This window comes from Mesoplodon densirostris, chromosome 7 (genome assembly GCF_025265405.1).
Source record: "Mesoplodon densirostris isolate mMesDen1 chromosome 7, mMesDen1 primary haplotype, whole genome shotgun sequence".
NCBI lineage: Eukaryota > Metazoa > Chordata > Mammalia > Artiodactyla > Ziphiidae > Mesoplodon > Mesoplodon densirostris.
The window spans coordinates 50,600,365-50,615,567 of NC_082667.1; the positions used below are offsets into that span (position 1 = coordinate 50,600,365).

The window sequence follows — 15,203 nt, forward strand, 5'->3', positions numbered from 1 at the left end:
GCTCTCACCCAGGGGACACCCCTTGATAACCTGGCTCTGGTGGCTGGGGGGGTGGGGCTTACATTCCTGAGTCCCATGGGACTGTGCTATTGGAGATATGGTTCTTGTCAGGCTGCCACCCTCAGGGCACTGAAAAGACAGCAGACTGAGGTACACCCCCTAGTCTTCTTGTGAAGGACACTTCTTTGCTTGTTTGGAGCTTCTGCCTGAGGGGCAGGCTTCAGGTTTAACACGTATTTAGTGGCCTGCAAAGCTGCTCTTAAGGAATATAAGCCATGGATGCCATCTTGGTGCTTTCCCTCTGCCTTGCTTCAGCTTGCTGATATCACCTAGAAAAGAGCTTATACACTCATCTGGAACCCTGTTTTTTGTGACTGCCCAGTGGACACTTCCAGATCACCTGACTCTGGTGGCCAACAGGGCTCATGCTTGCAGCCCCACAGCACTGTATATATTTGCATACTTTTAAAAGCTGGTGCTTGAGGGTCTGGCTTCTAGTCATCCTGAATGAAAGGGCTAAGATCCTCCCTTTTGGGATGCTGACAGGTTTTGGCATGTCCTCAACTACTTGGAGTTATTAAAAATATAATAGGCTGTTTGGATAAGCACAAAGGTTTGAAAGACACCCAAGAACTAAGGCAGGGTTGAACAACAAGGTCCATCTCCTACACGAGGCCACTCCTTCGTGACTGGGAGAGATGGTTGTTTCTACTATATAGAAACTAACACAGAGAGTCAAACAAAATGAAGAAATAGAGGAATATATTCCAAATGAAAGAACACGATAAAACCTCAGAAAAAAATCTTAATGAGAGAGATATTAATTTACCTGATAAAGAGTTCAAAGTAATGGTCATAAGGATGCTCACTGAACTGGGGAGCAAGAATGGATGAACACAGAATTTCAGCAAAGAGATGGAAAATATAAAAAAGTACCACATAGGGCCTCCCTGGTGGCGCAAGTGGTTGAGAGTCCGCCTGCCGATGCAGGGGATACGGGTTCGTGCCCCGGTCTGGGAGGATCCCATATGCCGCGGAGCGGCTGGGCCCGTGAGCCATGGCCGCTGAGCCTGCGCGTCCGGAGCCTGCGCGTCCGGAGCCTGTGCTCCGCAACGGGGGAGGCCACAACAGTGAGAGGCCCGCATACCGCAAAAAAAAAAAAAAAAAGTACCACATAGAAGTCACAAAGCTGAAGAATACAATAACTGAAAAAAATTACACTGGAGGGGTTTGACAGCAGATTAGATGAAACAGAAGACAGGATCAGTCAACACAAAGACAGGGCAGTAGGACTTACCCAGTCAGAGCAGCAGAATGAAAAAAAGTGAAAATAGCTTAAGAGACTTATAGACTAACATTTACATCAGGTGGTCTAACATTCACATCATAGGGTTCCCAGAAGGAGAAGAGAGAGAGAAAGGGGCAGAAATCTTATTTGAAGAAATAATAGGTGAAAGCTTCCCTAATCTTCCAGATCCAGGAATCCCAGAGAGTTCCAAATAAGAGGAATCCAAACAGACCCATACCAAGACACATTATAATTAAAATGTCAAAAGTTAAAGACAAGGAGAAAAATATTAAAAAACAACAAGAAAAAGCAATTTGTTACAGGCAAGGGAGCTCCCATAAGACTATGAGCAGATTTTTTAGCAGAAACTTTGCAGGCCAGAAGGGAAAGACACAGTATATAAGGTGCTGAAAGAAAAAACCTTTCAACTAAGAATACTCTACCTGGCATTTATCATTCAGAAGTGAAGGAGAGATAGAGTTTACCAGACAAACAAAAGCTAAAGGAGTTCATCACCATTAAACCAACCTTATAAGAAATGTTAAAAGGGACTTCTTTAAACTGAAAAGAAAGGGCGCTAAGTAGTAACAAGAACTCATATGAAAGAATAAGTCTCACTGGAAAGGCAAATATATAGTAAAGGTAGTGGATTCATTACTTACAAAGCTAGTATGAAGGCCAAAAAAATCAAAGGTAGTAAAAATAACTGATTACAGTAACTTGGTAAGGATACACAAGAGAAAAAGATGTAGAATGTGACTTCAGAATTATAAAATGGGGGAGTAATAATGTTGAGCTTTTCAATGGGATCAAACTTAAGTTGTTATCAACTTAAAATAGACTTTTATTGATATAAATTGTTATATGTAAGCCTCATGGTAACCACAAAACAAAAACTTATAGTAAATATACAAAAGATAAAGAGAGAGGAATATAAACATACCACTAAAGAAAGTCATCAAGCCACAAAGGAAGAGAGCAAGAGAAAAAGGAGCTAGAAGAGCTACGTAAACAGCCAGAAAACAATGAACAAAATGTCAATAAGCACATACATGTTAATAATTACTTTAAATGTAAATGGACCGAATTCTCTAATCAACAGACATAGAGTGGTTGAATGAATAAAAAACCAAGACCCATCAATATGTTGCCTATAAGAGACTCACTTTAGATGTAAGGACACAAACAGACTGAAAGTGAAGGGATGGAAAATGATATTCCATGCAAATGGAAACCAAAAGAAAGCTGGGGTAGCTATACTTATATTAGACAAAATAGACTTTAAAATAAAGACTATAAAGATACACAAAGAAGTGTGTTACATAATGATAAGGGAGTCAGTTCAACAAGAATATATAACATTTGTAAGTATTTATGTGCCCAAAATAGGAGAACCTAAATATGTAAAGCAGATATTAACAGACCTAAAGGGAGAAATAGACAGCAGTACATAACAGTAGGGGACTTTAATACCCCACTAACATCAATAGATAGATTATCCAGGCAGAAAATCAATAAGGAAGCATTGGTTTTAAACAGCACATTAGACTAGATGGACTTAACAGATATTTATAGAACATTCTATCTCAAAGCAACAGAATATACATTCTTCTCAAGTGCACATAGAACATTTTCTAAGATAGATCAAATGTTAGGCCACAAACAAGTCTTAGTAAGTTTAAGAGGATTGAAATCATATGAAGCATCATTTCCAACCACAGTGGTATGAATCTAGAAATAAATTACACAAAGAAAACTGGAAAATTCACAAATATTTGGAGATAAAGCAACATGCTATTGAACAACCAATGGGTCAAAGAAGAAATTAAAAGAGAAATTTAAAAAATACCTTGAGACAAATGAAAATGGAAATGTAACATACCAAAATTTATGGGATGCAGCAGAAGCACTCTGGGAGGGAAGTTCATAGTGATAAATGCCTACCTCAAGAAACAAGAAAAGTCTCAAATAAACAATCTAAATTTATACCTCAAGGAACTAGAAAATGAACAAGTGAAGCTCCAAGTCAGTAGAAGGAAAGAAATAAAGATTAGAGCAGAAATAAATGAAATATAGACTGAATACTTCAGCTTTAACATCACTATTTAGAGTTCAATATTTGTTTATAATTTTTTGAGGTAAAATTTACATACAAATTGTGTGTTGTTTGTTGTATAATCCAGACCCCTATGAAGATAAGAAATATTTTCATAATCTTGAAATTTCCCCATGTCCCTGACTAGTCAGTCCTGCCTTTGCTCCCAACCCCAAGTATTACCTGTGACTTTTAGCTCTGATTATAGTCGAGGGTTAGGAGTATTTTGAACTGGGGAGCTGCCTGATATGCTTCTTATAATGTTACAGATGTAGGAGCTTGGTGTAGTTTTTCTAAAAGAAATTTCATAAATTTTGCATTTTCATAAAAATATAGTCATTCATTCAGCAAACATTTAGCTGCCAGATGCCTTGCTAAGTGCCAAAGGAGACACTCTGGAATCAAATGAGTGCGCTATCAGCTCTGATAGAAATAAGCACAGGATGAGGAGGCACAAAGAAGGAAGTGATTTAGTTCTCCCTGACTTGAGGGCATAGGCAACAATGGCCTCATAGAGGAGGTGACACTTGAGCTGTGTTGAAGAAGATGAGTTGGTGTTTGCCAGGCAATAGTGGAGTGGGAAAAGGGCATTTCAGTGTGAGCGAAGGCAGGAGGGAAAGAAGTTGGTGTGGTGGGAATGGTTTTGCTAGGCAGGAGCAAAGGCTGCAGAAGATAAACCTAGAGTGGTAAGTGGGGAGGACTTTGCATACCATGCAAATTACTTTGGTTTATTTCTATAGTTTGGGGAGTAATTTGAAAGGTTTATTCATTTATGAAGGTGGTTATATGCAATAGATAGAAATTGTCAGGCAATGCCGTTAGATGCTTAAGATTGTTTTATGATCAAATCGAACTCATTTCTTCATTTTATTAAACTGTAATTTTATATTTATATTCGACTCTTCTCCCTTTTATCTCTCTAAAATGACAGGTAGTGTGCCAGTATTTGAAAAATCCCAATGTATCTGATACATGGCTGCTGCAGAATATTTTCCAAGCTCTGAATGTATATTACAATTATTCGGGCCAGGCGAGATGCCTGAATATATCAGAGACAGCAACCAGCAGTCTGGGAGCCCTGGGTTGGAGCTATCAGGTAAGTGTGTATATTTCCCCAAGTGGAACTTAGTTTTCACTGATATGATTGTGCTATAACAGAGAATTTGCAAGATTTTATCACCTGGATCCAAATCTGAGTCCTGTTACCTTATACTTTGAGACTATGGATAAGTTTCCTCATTCATACATTCATTAAATACCAATTCCATTTTTTTTTATTTTACTGAAGTAAAGTTGATTTACAATGTTGTGTTAATTTCTGCTATACAGCAAATTGACTCAGTTATACATATATATATTCTTTTTCATATTCTTTCCCATTATGGTTTATCACAGGATATTGAATATAGTTCCCTGTGCTATAGAGTAGGACCTCGTTGTTTATCTGTCTTATATATACTATATATACTAGTTCAGTTTGGTATTTAATCATCACAGAATATATTCTGAGTACTTACCACAAGTCAGGCACTTTTCTAGGCTCCAGAGACACAAAGGTAAATGAGATACGATCTAATCATCAACTATAGCTTGGTGGAAATGATAGGTAACTAAACTAATGTTACAATAGATCTTGGTAAGTCCTATAAAGGTAGCATTTTATGGACACAGAAAAGAAGGGGAAGTCTAACTTGATTCTGTCTGATCCTCCATTCCTTCCTTCATCTGTACAGTGAGACTAGTAATAAAAATAGTAATACTTTTCCTCCAGAGTTGTTTTGAGGATTAAATATGATAATGGATGTGAAATGAAGCAGTTTGCAAAGAAGGAATGTATAGCCCCAACTTCTGTGACTTCTCAGATGAGCCTTTCCAGGAATAATGAGAGGTGGTATAGCATAAAGAACAGGGGCTCTGAAGCCAGACTTCCTGAGTTCAAACCCTGGCTTTACTGCTTGCAAGCTGTACGACCTCGGTCAATTTCTTTAACATTTTATGCCTCATCTTCTCACTGGAATCTCTCCTGGTTTGCTTTTTCAGACCTGCACAGAAATGGTCATGCCCTTCTGTTCTAATGGTATTGATGACATGTTCGAACCTCACTCGTGGAACTTTAAGGAATTTTCTGATGACTGTTTTAAACAGTGGGGTGTGAGACCAAGGCCCTCTTGGATCCCTACTATGTATGGAGGCAAAAACATCAGTTCGCACACGAACATCATTTTCAGGTGAATTTTTGCTGATCCAAAGAAAACTTTGGTTGACGGAGACATTTTTAGAATAGCTGAGAACAGAGAACCAGGAAAATGCTGCACAGTTACAATGATATAGAATACAGCAATGGTATCCATCATGTTTTTCTACTCCTTGAAAGACAGAGGATGCTGAGAGGTGATATGAATTTTTGCTCTATTACCAGTATGCTTAAAGGCTTAAAAACAACAGCAACAAAGTTAAAATATTGAAAAAATACTCTCCAACACAAAATGAAGCATCATCTGTTGTTCTCAATTTGTGTTACTATTGTTATCAATGATAATAAAAAATTTTAATATATATTTAACAAACACTTTTGAAGTGCCCACTCTGTTCTGTCCCAGGCACTGTATGAGGCGCTTTAAATAAATTACTTAATTCAATTCTCACAACAACCCTTGGAAGCAGTTTTTATAGTCCCTTTTTTACTGAGAAGAAAAGTGAAGGTCACTGTGAGCAGTCACTTGCCAAAACTCATCCAGCTTTGTTTTAGTTACCAAGTGATAAAGTCAGTTTTCAACCTTGGCGTGTCTGACTACAAAACCCGTGTTTGTTCTTCTGTTACACTGCTGCACTAGTAGTGTCATATTTGCTATTGGTTCACGTTGGAGTTAATTGAGTAGACTCTATGTGTCTGATTGCGACTTCAAAATTTCCATGTTTTGGCTTGAATATTAGGTTGTTAGTTATTAAAATAGCAATCATTTAATTAAAAAATTTCCCCAAATCTATATGGAGATAGCAGAGAGATACCCGTACATATCCCTTAACCTGGACCTATTGTTTAAATTGTAAATGTCATTCTTTTACAAACTCTTCTAAACAGAGTCACATTTGACCTTCTAGACATGGCCAATAGCTTTTAGGAGTGAGGAATGCTTTTTGACTGAAGGATCACTCTCTGGGTTTAGGCCAGTGGCACTGCCCATTTTGCAAAAGAGCCTCTGTCTTATTGGGTTCATGCTATTTTCTCACTCAGTAGGGTACCTGCCCCCACTATATGGAAGGTTTAAAGATTCTTTTTAATTTCCTGAAATTGTTTTCCTTGTCCTCAATAGGAGTCTTCAAAACTATACTTTTCATCTCAGCCTTATGAAGTTACAGTTGAGCAAATAAGTATATTTAAGGTATTTAAGGAAACTGCCAAGTTAGGATGTTTGAAATCAGGAAAACATGAAAGCACTGAGAGGACTGAAAAAGGCTTACGTATAAGCCTTGGGTGTCCAAGGTCATCTTTGTTGCCTCAGAGGAGGAAGTATTTTGTCATGTTCTTGTTTTTCTTTAGGACCTTACCTCCATATAGTATTTATCTGGATTTCTCTAGCGTGCTGATGCTGTAAGCTCAAAGCTGAAGTTCAAGTTGAATTTTAAAGTGGAGTCTTTAAATCCTTGTATAAAGGTTTTAATATCTGAGTTTTTGTCAAATACATTATCCTTTTTTATTGGATTCAACCATTACAGATGAGTATTTTAGTGATCCATTTGTCCTTTTATACTGTTTTCCTCAGGGTATCAAAATAACAATCGTCGTCGTCATCATCATCATCATCATCATCGGGGGAAAGGATAGATTTTGTGAAAAAAGGTTGAGGAGTAGAACTGAAGCCAGTAGGTGGAAATTATGGCTCAGTGTTAAAAACTTCTAGCTCAGTGTAAGAAAGGACTTCCTAACAGAGTTGTGCAAAGGCAGAATGAGCTGTCTTAAATTACTTAAGCTCTTTGACCCTCAGTTTTCTCTTCTGTAAAGTCACCCACAGAGTTGTTGTGTGGCTTAAAAAATTTAACCTAGTGAAGTACTTGGCCCGGACCTAGCAAATATATATGCTCAAAAAATGTATGTTGAATGAATAAATGGAAGTATACTCTCAGCCTGTACTTTACCTTCTAGCCAACAGGGGACTATCTGTCCCTGAATGTCCTTTCCTTCCTCTTTTTTGTTTTTCCTAAGGCTCGGGCATCCTCCAAGAAACCTTCCCTGACACCTCCAGGGAGGTTAGGTTTCCCCCACACACTTAGCTCCGCTAAGGCCTGTGACTATCCTTTAGCGCCCTGTGTGGAAATTATCTGTTTGTGTTTTATCTGCCCCATGAGACTGTAAACTTCTCAAAGACAGAGACTTTGTCTTAATCATCTCTGTGCCTTTAGCACCTGCTACAGTGACTGGCACATAGTGAATGCCTAATATGTTTGATAAGGATGAGGACTGATATAAAGCTCAGAAAGTCTTCAGAGGCATGTGGAAGTTTAAAGGCAGAACTATATGAAAATGCTGGTTTATCTTTGTGCAGTGGCAAGTCTACTTTTAAAAAGAAATCTTTTCCCATATGCTTCTAGGTGTGAAGAATTCAATGTAAAACTTAAGTTATTTAAAAATTCAAAATTCTATTGCTTTTCTGAAGAAAGCATATTCTGAAAGTAAAAGAGCAGTTTTAGGTGTCTCTGTTCTGTCTACTTAGTGGCTATCAGCTAGAAAACATTACTGGTTGATGAGTAAGAAAATGTCCAAGGAACCATGTGGAAAGTGTATTTTATGTTCATGCTTGTCTCAAGTCACCTCACACAAATCCAACTGTGACTGCTTTTCTGGTTAGAAAATTCAGTCTGTTTTTAATTGTCGGATTAGAGATTTGCCAGTTAAGAGCTTGGGCTTTGAAGTCAGGGAGACCTGGGTGCCATTCTGCTTCTACCCTGAATTAGCTGCATGGCCTCAGGCAAATTGCCAATTTTTTTTTTTTTTTTTTTTTTTTGCGGTACGCGGGCCTCTCACTGTTGTGGCCTCTCCCGTTGCGGAGCACAGGTTCCGGACGCGCAGGCTCAGCGGCCATGGCTCACGAGCCCAGCTGCTCCGCGGTATGTGGGATCCTCCCGGACCGGGGCACGAACCCATGTCCCCTGCATCGGCAGGCGGACTCTCAACCACTGCGCCACCAGGGAATCCCGAATTGCCAATTTTTATGAGTTAGAAATAATGACTACCTGCCAGAGTTACTTCGAGGAGTAGATAATCATAGAAGTGAGCACTGTGAGGGCAGAGGTTTTGTCTGTTCATGGTTAAGTCACCTGTACCCAGTCAGTACCTGACACATAGTAGGCACTCAGTAAATGTGTTGAATGAATGAGGATTTAATAGTAGCTATTAATAGTTCCATTTCAGCAATTTTCTTATTCCACAGTGGTTTTGTTGGATTTATTTTTTCCCCAACTCCAGTTGGTAAGAAATTATCTCACAAATGGTCATTTTCAGTTATTTAAATATAAGTTCAAAAAGGAGTCTCTGAGAAACTGGTTACTTTAACATCATTTCTCAGGCAAATTAATTGTTGCCAGCAATTAAGTGAGGCTCACTGTTGGGAATTTTATCCAGGCATCTAGATTCTCTCATGAAAGCCAGTATTTTTTTTTTCCTGTAAATTTCCCAGTGACTGGTTTAGCTTTCACATGTCTAGGACCAAGAAATTCAAGTCCATGTGCATCTTAGGTCTCTCAGCAACTCCAAACACTGTTGCTAAGCCACTAGGCTGATTCAGATGACCTTTTAAATCAAATGCAGTTTGCTTATTATGTGGCTGTTGGGATAGCTTTTTTGTTTTGCAAATAATGGAGAGTTTCCTATCTGGGTTGGTCCTGTCAAATTGCAATAATGATAAAGGCCATTTGTTCACTTAAGAGAATCCAACCCCTTGTGTAGTTTACTTTAAAAATTTATCTCATAGTTGAAAAATAAGGCTCCTATTTTGCATGTGAGTTTTTCCTCTTGTTTTTAACAACCCCCCCCCCAAAAAAGTACATTTTTAGAGTGATTTTTTCCCCCAAGAATGATGTTGTTAAGTTGCAATTGAATTAATTTTTTTAAGAAGAAAAATGTGGTTAAAAGTGTGGTGAGGGTAGAACAGGGGTTTTAAACTTGCTTTTCAAATACACATGTATTTAACGTACCTAAATGCTTATTTCTTTTTTAATTTGTACATTTACCTAGAAAATTGATTGCATTAGTTTTCTGACCAAATTTCTGTGAGAAATGCTATTGCATCCCTTTTCATTATTCATTTACCTCTCAGAAGTATTAACACTTCTTATGCTTATAGAATATGATAATAACTATAATAATGCTGCACATTCATGTGTTTTATAGTTTATACCTTATTTCCACATAAATTATTCAACTTGGGCCTAACAATATCTCTGTGAGTGAGGGGCATTATCTTAAAAAAAATTTTTTTTTGGTAATAAACATGAGAATTAAGGTTCAGAGGGGTCAGGTGACTTACCCAAAGTCATGTGGCTTACTAGGGTATAAAACTTAGGTCTGCTGACTTAGTTCATTGTTTCTTGCCAGTATTACACATAGCTGAAGGTCAGTCTCTATCTATTTATATGAATCACTTAGGTGAACTCTGCTTTCCCATGTAAAAAGTACTGAAGTGATTTACATGCTCCTAAACTTGCATGCGTGTATCTGTAGATCTCTTTTGTGTAGGGCATCTGATGTAAGGCCACAAATAACTAGATACATTCTTTTTTCACTCATTCGATAAATATTTGTATGGCTCCTACTGTGTGCCAGGTGCTGAAGATACAGTAATAAAACGGGCAAAAAGCCCTGCCCTTGGGGAGTTCTAGTTTGAGAGATGGATAATGAACAAGATAGCACTTATAAGCATGTTAGAAGGAGATAAGTGCTAAGGGAAAAAAATAAATAAGGGGAAGAGGGTTATGAAATGTTGGTGGGGGTGGGGAGAAGTTTTAGATGAGATGACTAAGGAAGACCTCACCAAGGGGTGACTTTTGAATAGTGATGTGGAGGAAGGAGCTAGCTAGCCACGAGTTCGGTGGGCTAAGAATACTCCAAGCAGAGAGGTAAGCAGAGGCAAAGGCCTTGAGAGGTAAATGTCCCAGCATGTTCTCCTCCAGGTACAGTGAGAAGGTCAGTGTGGCTGGAGTGAAGTTAAGGAGGGAGAGAGTAGCAAGAGATGAAATCAGAGACGCAGCAGAGGGCCCAGATCATTTAGAGACTTGTAGGTCCTGCATGTTTGGTTTTTACTCTGAAGGAAATGGGAAAACTTGGAGTGTTTTAAGCAGAGGAGTGACAGAATCTGATTCAGATTTTAACAGCATCAAATTGGCTGCTGTATTGATACTGGATTGCAGGGAGACAAGAGTAGAAGTAGGAAGATCAGTTAAAAGGCTCTTCAGGCTAGAGATAACGGTGACTTAGACCAGAGCAGTGGCAGTGGGGTGGTAAGAGTTCAAATTCTGGGTATATTTGAATTTATAGCTGACAGGATTTGTCAACAGATTAGATATGAAAGAGAGATTAAAAAATAACACGTTTTTGGCCCAGCAACTGGAAAGATAAGGTTGCCATTGACAGAGATTGGGAAGATAGTGGCAGGGCTGGTTGGGAGTTGGAGAGTATAAAGAGCTCCGTTTTGGACCTGAAAGCTTGAGATGTCTCATTAGACTGCCATGTAAAAATGTCAAGTATATAATTGAATATTGGTCCTGAAGTTTAGGGGAAAGGTCCTGGCTAAAGATATTATTTGATAGTCATTTGTGTATAGATCGTACTTATAGATGAGAGGGTTTTTCTTAAATGATTATGCAAATTACGGAAATAATTTCATATGTCTGATAATATGACCTTGAAGATTTGTTATTCCAGGCTTTGTAACAATATCAGCAAAATAGAATGTGCATTAAACAAATGTCAGAACACACATTAAAATGTTCTGTAAGTGATTTCAAGTGATTTATAGATAGACATACCAAGATGTGCTGTACGGGGAAAAGTGACCTAATACCTACCATGGGCCAGGTACTTAAATCCAGGTGTTTCAGCCCCTGTTATATCCTGAGGAATCTAAGCTTCCATGGGATTAGGAAGATGAGAGGCAGACCTGGGACTGGAACCCAGGTGTGTCTGATCCCGAAGTTTGTGCTCTTCTTACTCTGCACCACACAAGCCAAGATGGTATGTGCTATTGATTTCCAACAGCAATCATGTGTCCATGAAATGCAATGTAGTATAAAATGAGCATTGGAATAGGGTTACAGGATCTGAGTTTGTATCTCAGAGGCTTGATTTGAGCTAAAGACCTGAGTTTGTATCTCAGAGGCTTGATTTTTTTTTTTTTTTTTTGCGGTATGTGGGCCTCTCATTGTTGTGGCCCCTCCCATTGCGGAGCACACGCTCCGGACGCGCAGGCTCAGTGGCCATGGCTCACGGGCCCAGCCGCTCCGCGGCATGTGGGATCCTCCGGGACCGGGGCACGAACCCGTGTCCCCTGCATCGGCAGGCGGACTCTCAACCACTGCGCCACCAGAGAAGCCCTTCAGAGGCTTGATTTGAGTAAGCCTTCTAACTTCACTAGGCATTAGTTTTCTCATCTCTAAGAGTTGTAATTAAACCTACCTCACATGGTTGGTATAATGTGAGGTCAAATATGAAAGGCTTTGTGAACTTTAAACCAGTCAGAAATTGACAGACTGATCTTAAAATTCATCTAAAAATGCAAGGGACTCAGAATAGCTAAATCAATCTTGAAAAGGAAGAACAAATTTGAAGAACTCATACTTCCTGATTTCAAACTTTGTATAAAGCTACCGTAATCAATACAGTGTGATAGTGGCATAAACGTAGACATATAGATTAGTGGAAGAGAATTGATACTCTAGAAGTCAGCCCTTATCTGTGTTGTTAATTGATTTTTGACAAGAATGCTAAGACAATTCATTGAGGAAAGAATAGTTTTTTTTAAGAAATGATGCTGGGAAAACTGGATATTCACAGGCAAAAGAATAAAGCTGGATCCCTATTTCAGACTATACAAAAAAATTAACTCAAGATGGATCAAATGATTTAATTGATAATTCAATTTAAAATTGAGCAAGGATCTGAGTAAACATTTTTTTCAAAAAAAAGATATACAAATGGCCAATCAGCACATGAAAAAAATTCTCAATACCATCAGTCATTTGGGAAATGCAAATCAAGACCACAATGAGATTCCATTTCACACCCACATAGGATGACTATAATAAGAAAGACACATAATAAATGTTGGTGAGGATACAGGGAATTTAGAACCCTCAGATGTTGTTTGTGGGAGTATAAAATAGTGCACTCACTTTGGGAAACAGTTTGGCAGTTCATCAAAAGGTTAAGTCATTATATATCCCAGAAATTCCATTCCTAGTTATATACCCAAAAGAAATGAAAATATTCATCCATGTAAAAACTTGTACACAAATGTTCATAGGAGTAATATTCATAATAGCCAAAAAGTGGAAACAACACAAATGTGCATCTGATGAATGGATAAATAAATGTGGCATATCCATATACAATAGAATATTTTTGGCAATAAAAAGGAAAAAGGTACTGATACGTACTACAACATGGATGAAACGAAAATATGTCAAAGTGAAAGAAGCCAATCACAGAAAACACCCATTATATAATTCCATTTATATGAGATGTCCAGAATAGGCAAATCTATAGAGATAGAAAGTAGATTAGTGGTTGCCTGGGGCTGAGAGTGAGGGGAAGTAGTAGAGGGGAATGGGGATTTGACTGCCTGTGAGTATAGGTTTCTCTTGGGGGTGATGAAAATGTTCTAAAATTGATCGTGATGATGGTTGCACATCTCTGAATACACTAAAAACCATTTAATGTGTACGATATAAGTGTCCCTTTTGTGGGAGATGAATTATATCTCAACAAAGCTGTTAACAAATATTATTAGGGATGCTGTCTGTGTTTGTATTGGCTTTTTTTTCAGCTAAACTAAATATCCTGTTTCAATAACTGATCCTGTTTACATCATTCTGAAATGTGTTATGTGAACCAGCCAGGACTAATAACCTAATAGCATTTCCTTAATTTTAAAGCTAATGTAAAATGAGTATCTTGAGTAATGCCCAAAAGTTCTGATTCTAGATTCAGAGCAGTTTTTTTCAGTCCTACCACCCTATTTCCCAAAGTACTATACTAAGAGGGACATTTTTTTTTTTAAATGAAGGTTTGTTTTTCTTTTAAAGAGCCAAGAGATAATTAACATTTTTAAATATGGAAATTTTTCTTTATCACTTTGGTATTTGGGTCTTAGGAAAGAAGGAGACTGGCTTTAATTGAAGGACTCCTATGTGCCTGACACTTATTAAACATATCCACATGTAGCATCTGATTTAACCCTTGAAGCAACCTTATGAGGTAGGCCTTGTTAACTCTACTCTACAGATAAGGAGACTGAGTCAGGTAACTTGTGTAAGGCCATACAGCTTTTGAGTGATGAAGCCAGGATTGAAATTCAGTCTTCTAAATTCCAAGTCCCAGTACAATCTAGGTTGATTCATGGGGCATCACCTTCAGTCTTCTCTGGTCCTATTTCTGTACCTGCTTGCAGAAATATTGTCAAACTCCAGGATAAAGCACCTTTCTATGTGACAGATTAAATCCTCAGATCAAATCCACCAGGTTATAAGCTTATAATTTTAGGTGTTATGCATATAGTAGATTTCTCCTATCTTATATTTGTGTAGATATAAAAAACTAATAATCTGTTTGTTTGTTTTTTTCCCTCACTTAGCAATGGGGAAATAGACCCGTGGTCAGGAGGTGGAGTAACTAAGGATATTACAGACACCTTACTTGCGATCGTCATCCCAGAGGGAGCGCATCATCTAGATCTCCGAGCCAACAATGCCTTTGATCCCGTCACTGTGCTATTAGCCCGCTCCTTGGAAGTTAGACACATGAAGCAGTGGATCAAAGATTTCTATGCAAGTCTGAGAAAGATGCACTGAGTAACGTTCGATCATTTTCAGTTTCTTCTTTTAAGTTCATTCCACCCACACTCCCATTCACTTTGGTTTTCTGTACATAATTACTTTCCCTTGTTTATTAGATTTGGTGTGGTGAAGGTTGAGATAGAAGAGAACGTGATGGTGGTGATAACAGCCATCCAATGACCTGAGTCCTTGCCATCTTTGTGCCACCTCCAGGAAGAATCTCTTCATGACAGCTTTCCCACACCATCAGGGGCCTTGATAACTGGAGCAGAGTACTGACTGCCTTTCACAAGAGGGGGAGTCACTTCCTTGGTTTCTCTGAAAGCAGGGATTTATTGATTTCGAAGTTGAAGTCTCTTTGGCCCATTTGTCACTAGCCCCTCCTCTACTTTCCCAAAAGGAAAAGCAGAAGATGGATAAAAATGATGTAATTGCAGCTGGTAGGAAGGATATCCAGTGCCAAACCAGGAAATGGGAACCATTTCTTTTGTGCTTGATTTAATGACTTTGAACTGTGCTGTAAATAAAGAATAGGGCTGGACCTTATACCTGTGTGTTGCTTCTGAAGCTCACTCCAGCTGTTGGGAATACTGTGTGCACTGGGCTTGGCTGTTTTTGTAAAGTTCTTTAATTTTCTCTCTTCTATTTGGCAGCTTTTCTTAGTTCTGGGATATTTGCCACCATGGTACTGCCAGTAAGAAATCTGGCCTTTTTCTGCTCCATTTCTCTTTGTTTCTGAGGTCAGTTTTGTGGTCGTTTGGTCAGGTTTTGCCA

The 15,203-nt window shown here is 38.5% G+C and overlaps 1 protein-coding gene across 5 annotated transcripts in view; it reads left to right on the forward strand.

The window, feature by feature from the left end:
• The window catches only part of PRCP (prolylcarboxypeptidase), a 73,075-nt gene extending 58,100 nt beyond the window's left edge, over window positions 1-14,975 (forward strand). For 4 of the 5 annotated variants that reach the window (XM_060104020.1, XM_060104022.1, XM_060104021.1 and 1 more), the window contains exons 8-10: window positions 4,315-4,479; window positions 5,424-5,611; window positions 14,228-14,975. In XM_060104020.1, coding sequence (XP_059960003.1) covers window positions 4,315-4,479; window positions 5,424-5,611; window positions 14,228-14,444 — 570 coding nt within the window. In that variant the 3' untranslated portion in view covers window positions 14,445-14,975. The remainder of the gene's footprint in view (window positions 1-4,314; window positions 4,480-5,423; window positions 5,612-14,227) is intronic. The other variant, XM_060104023.1, reaches the window with a different exon arrangement.
• Window positions 14,976-15,203: the final 228 nt, after the last annotated feature.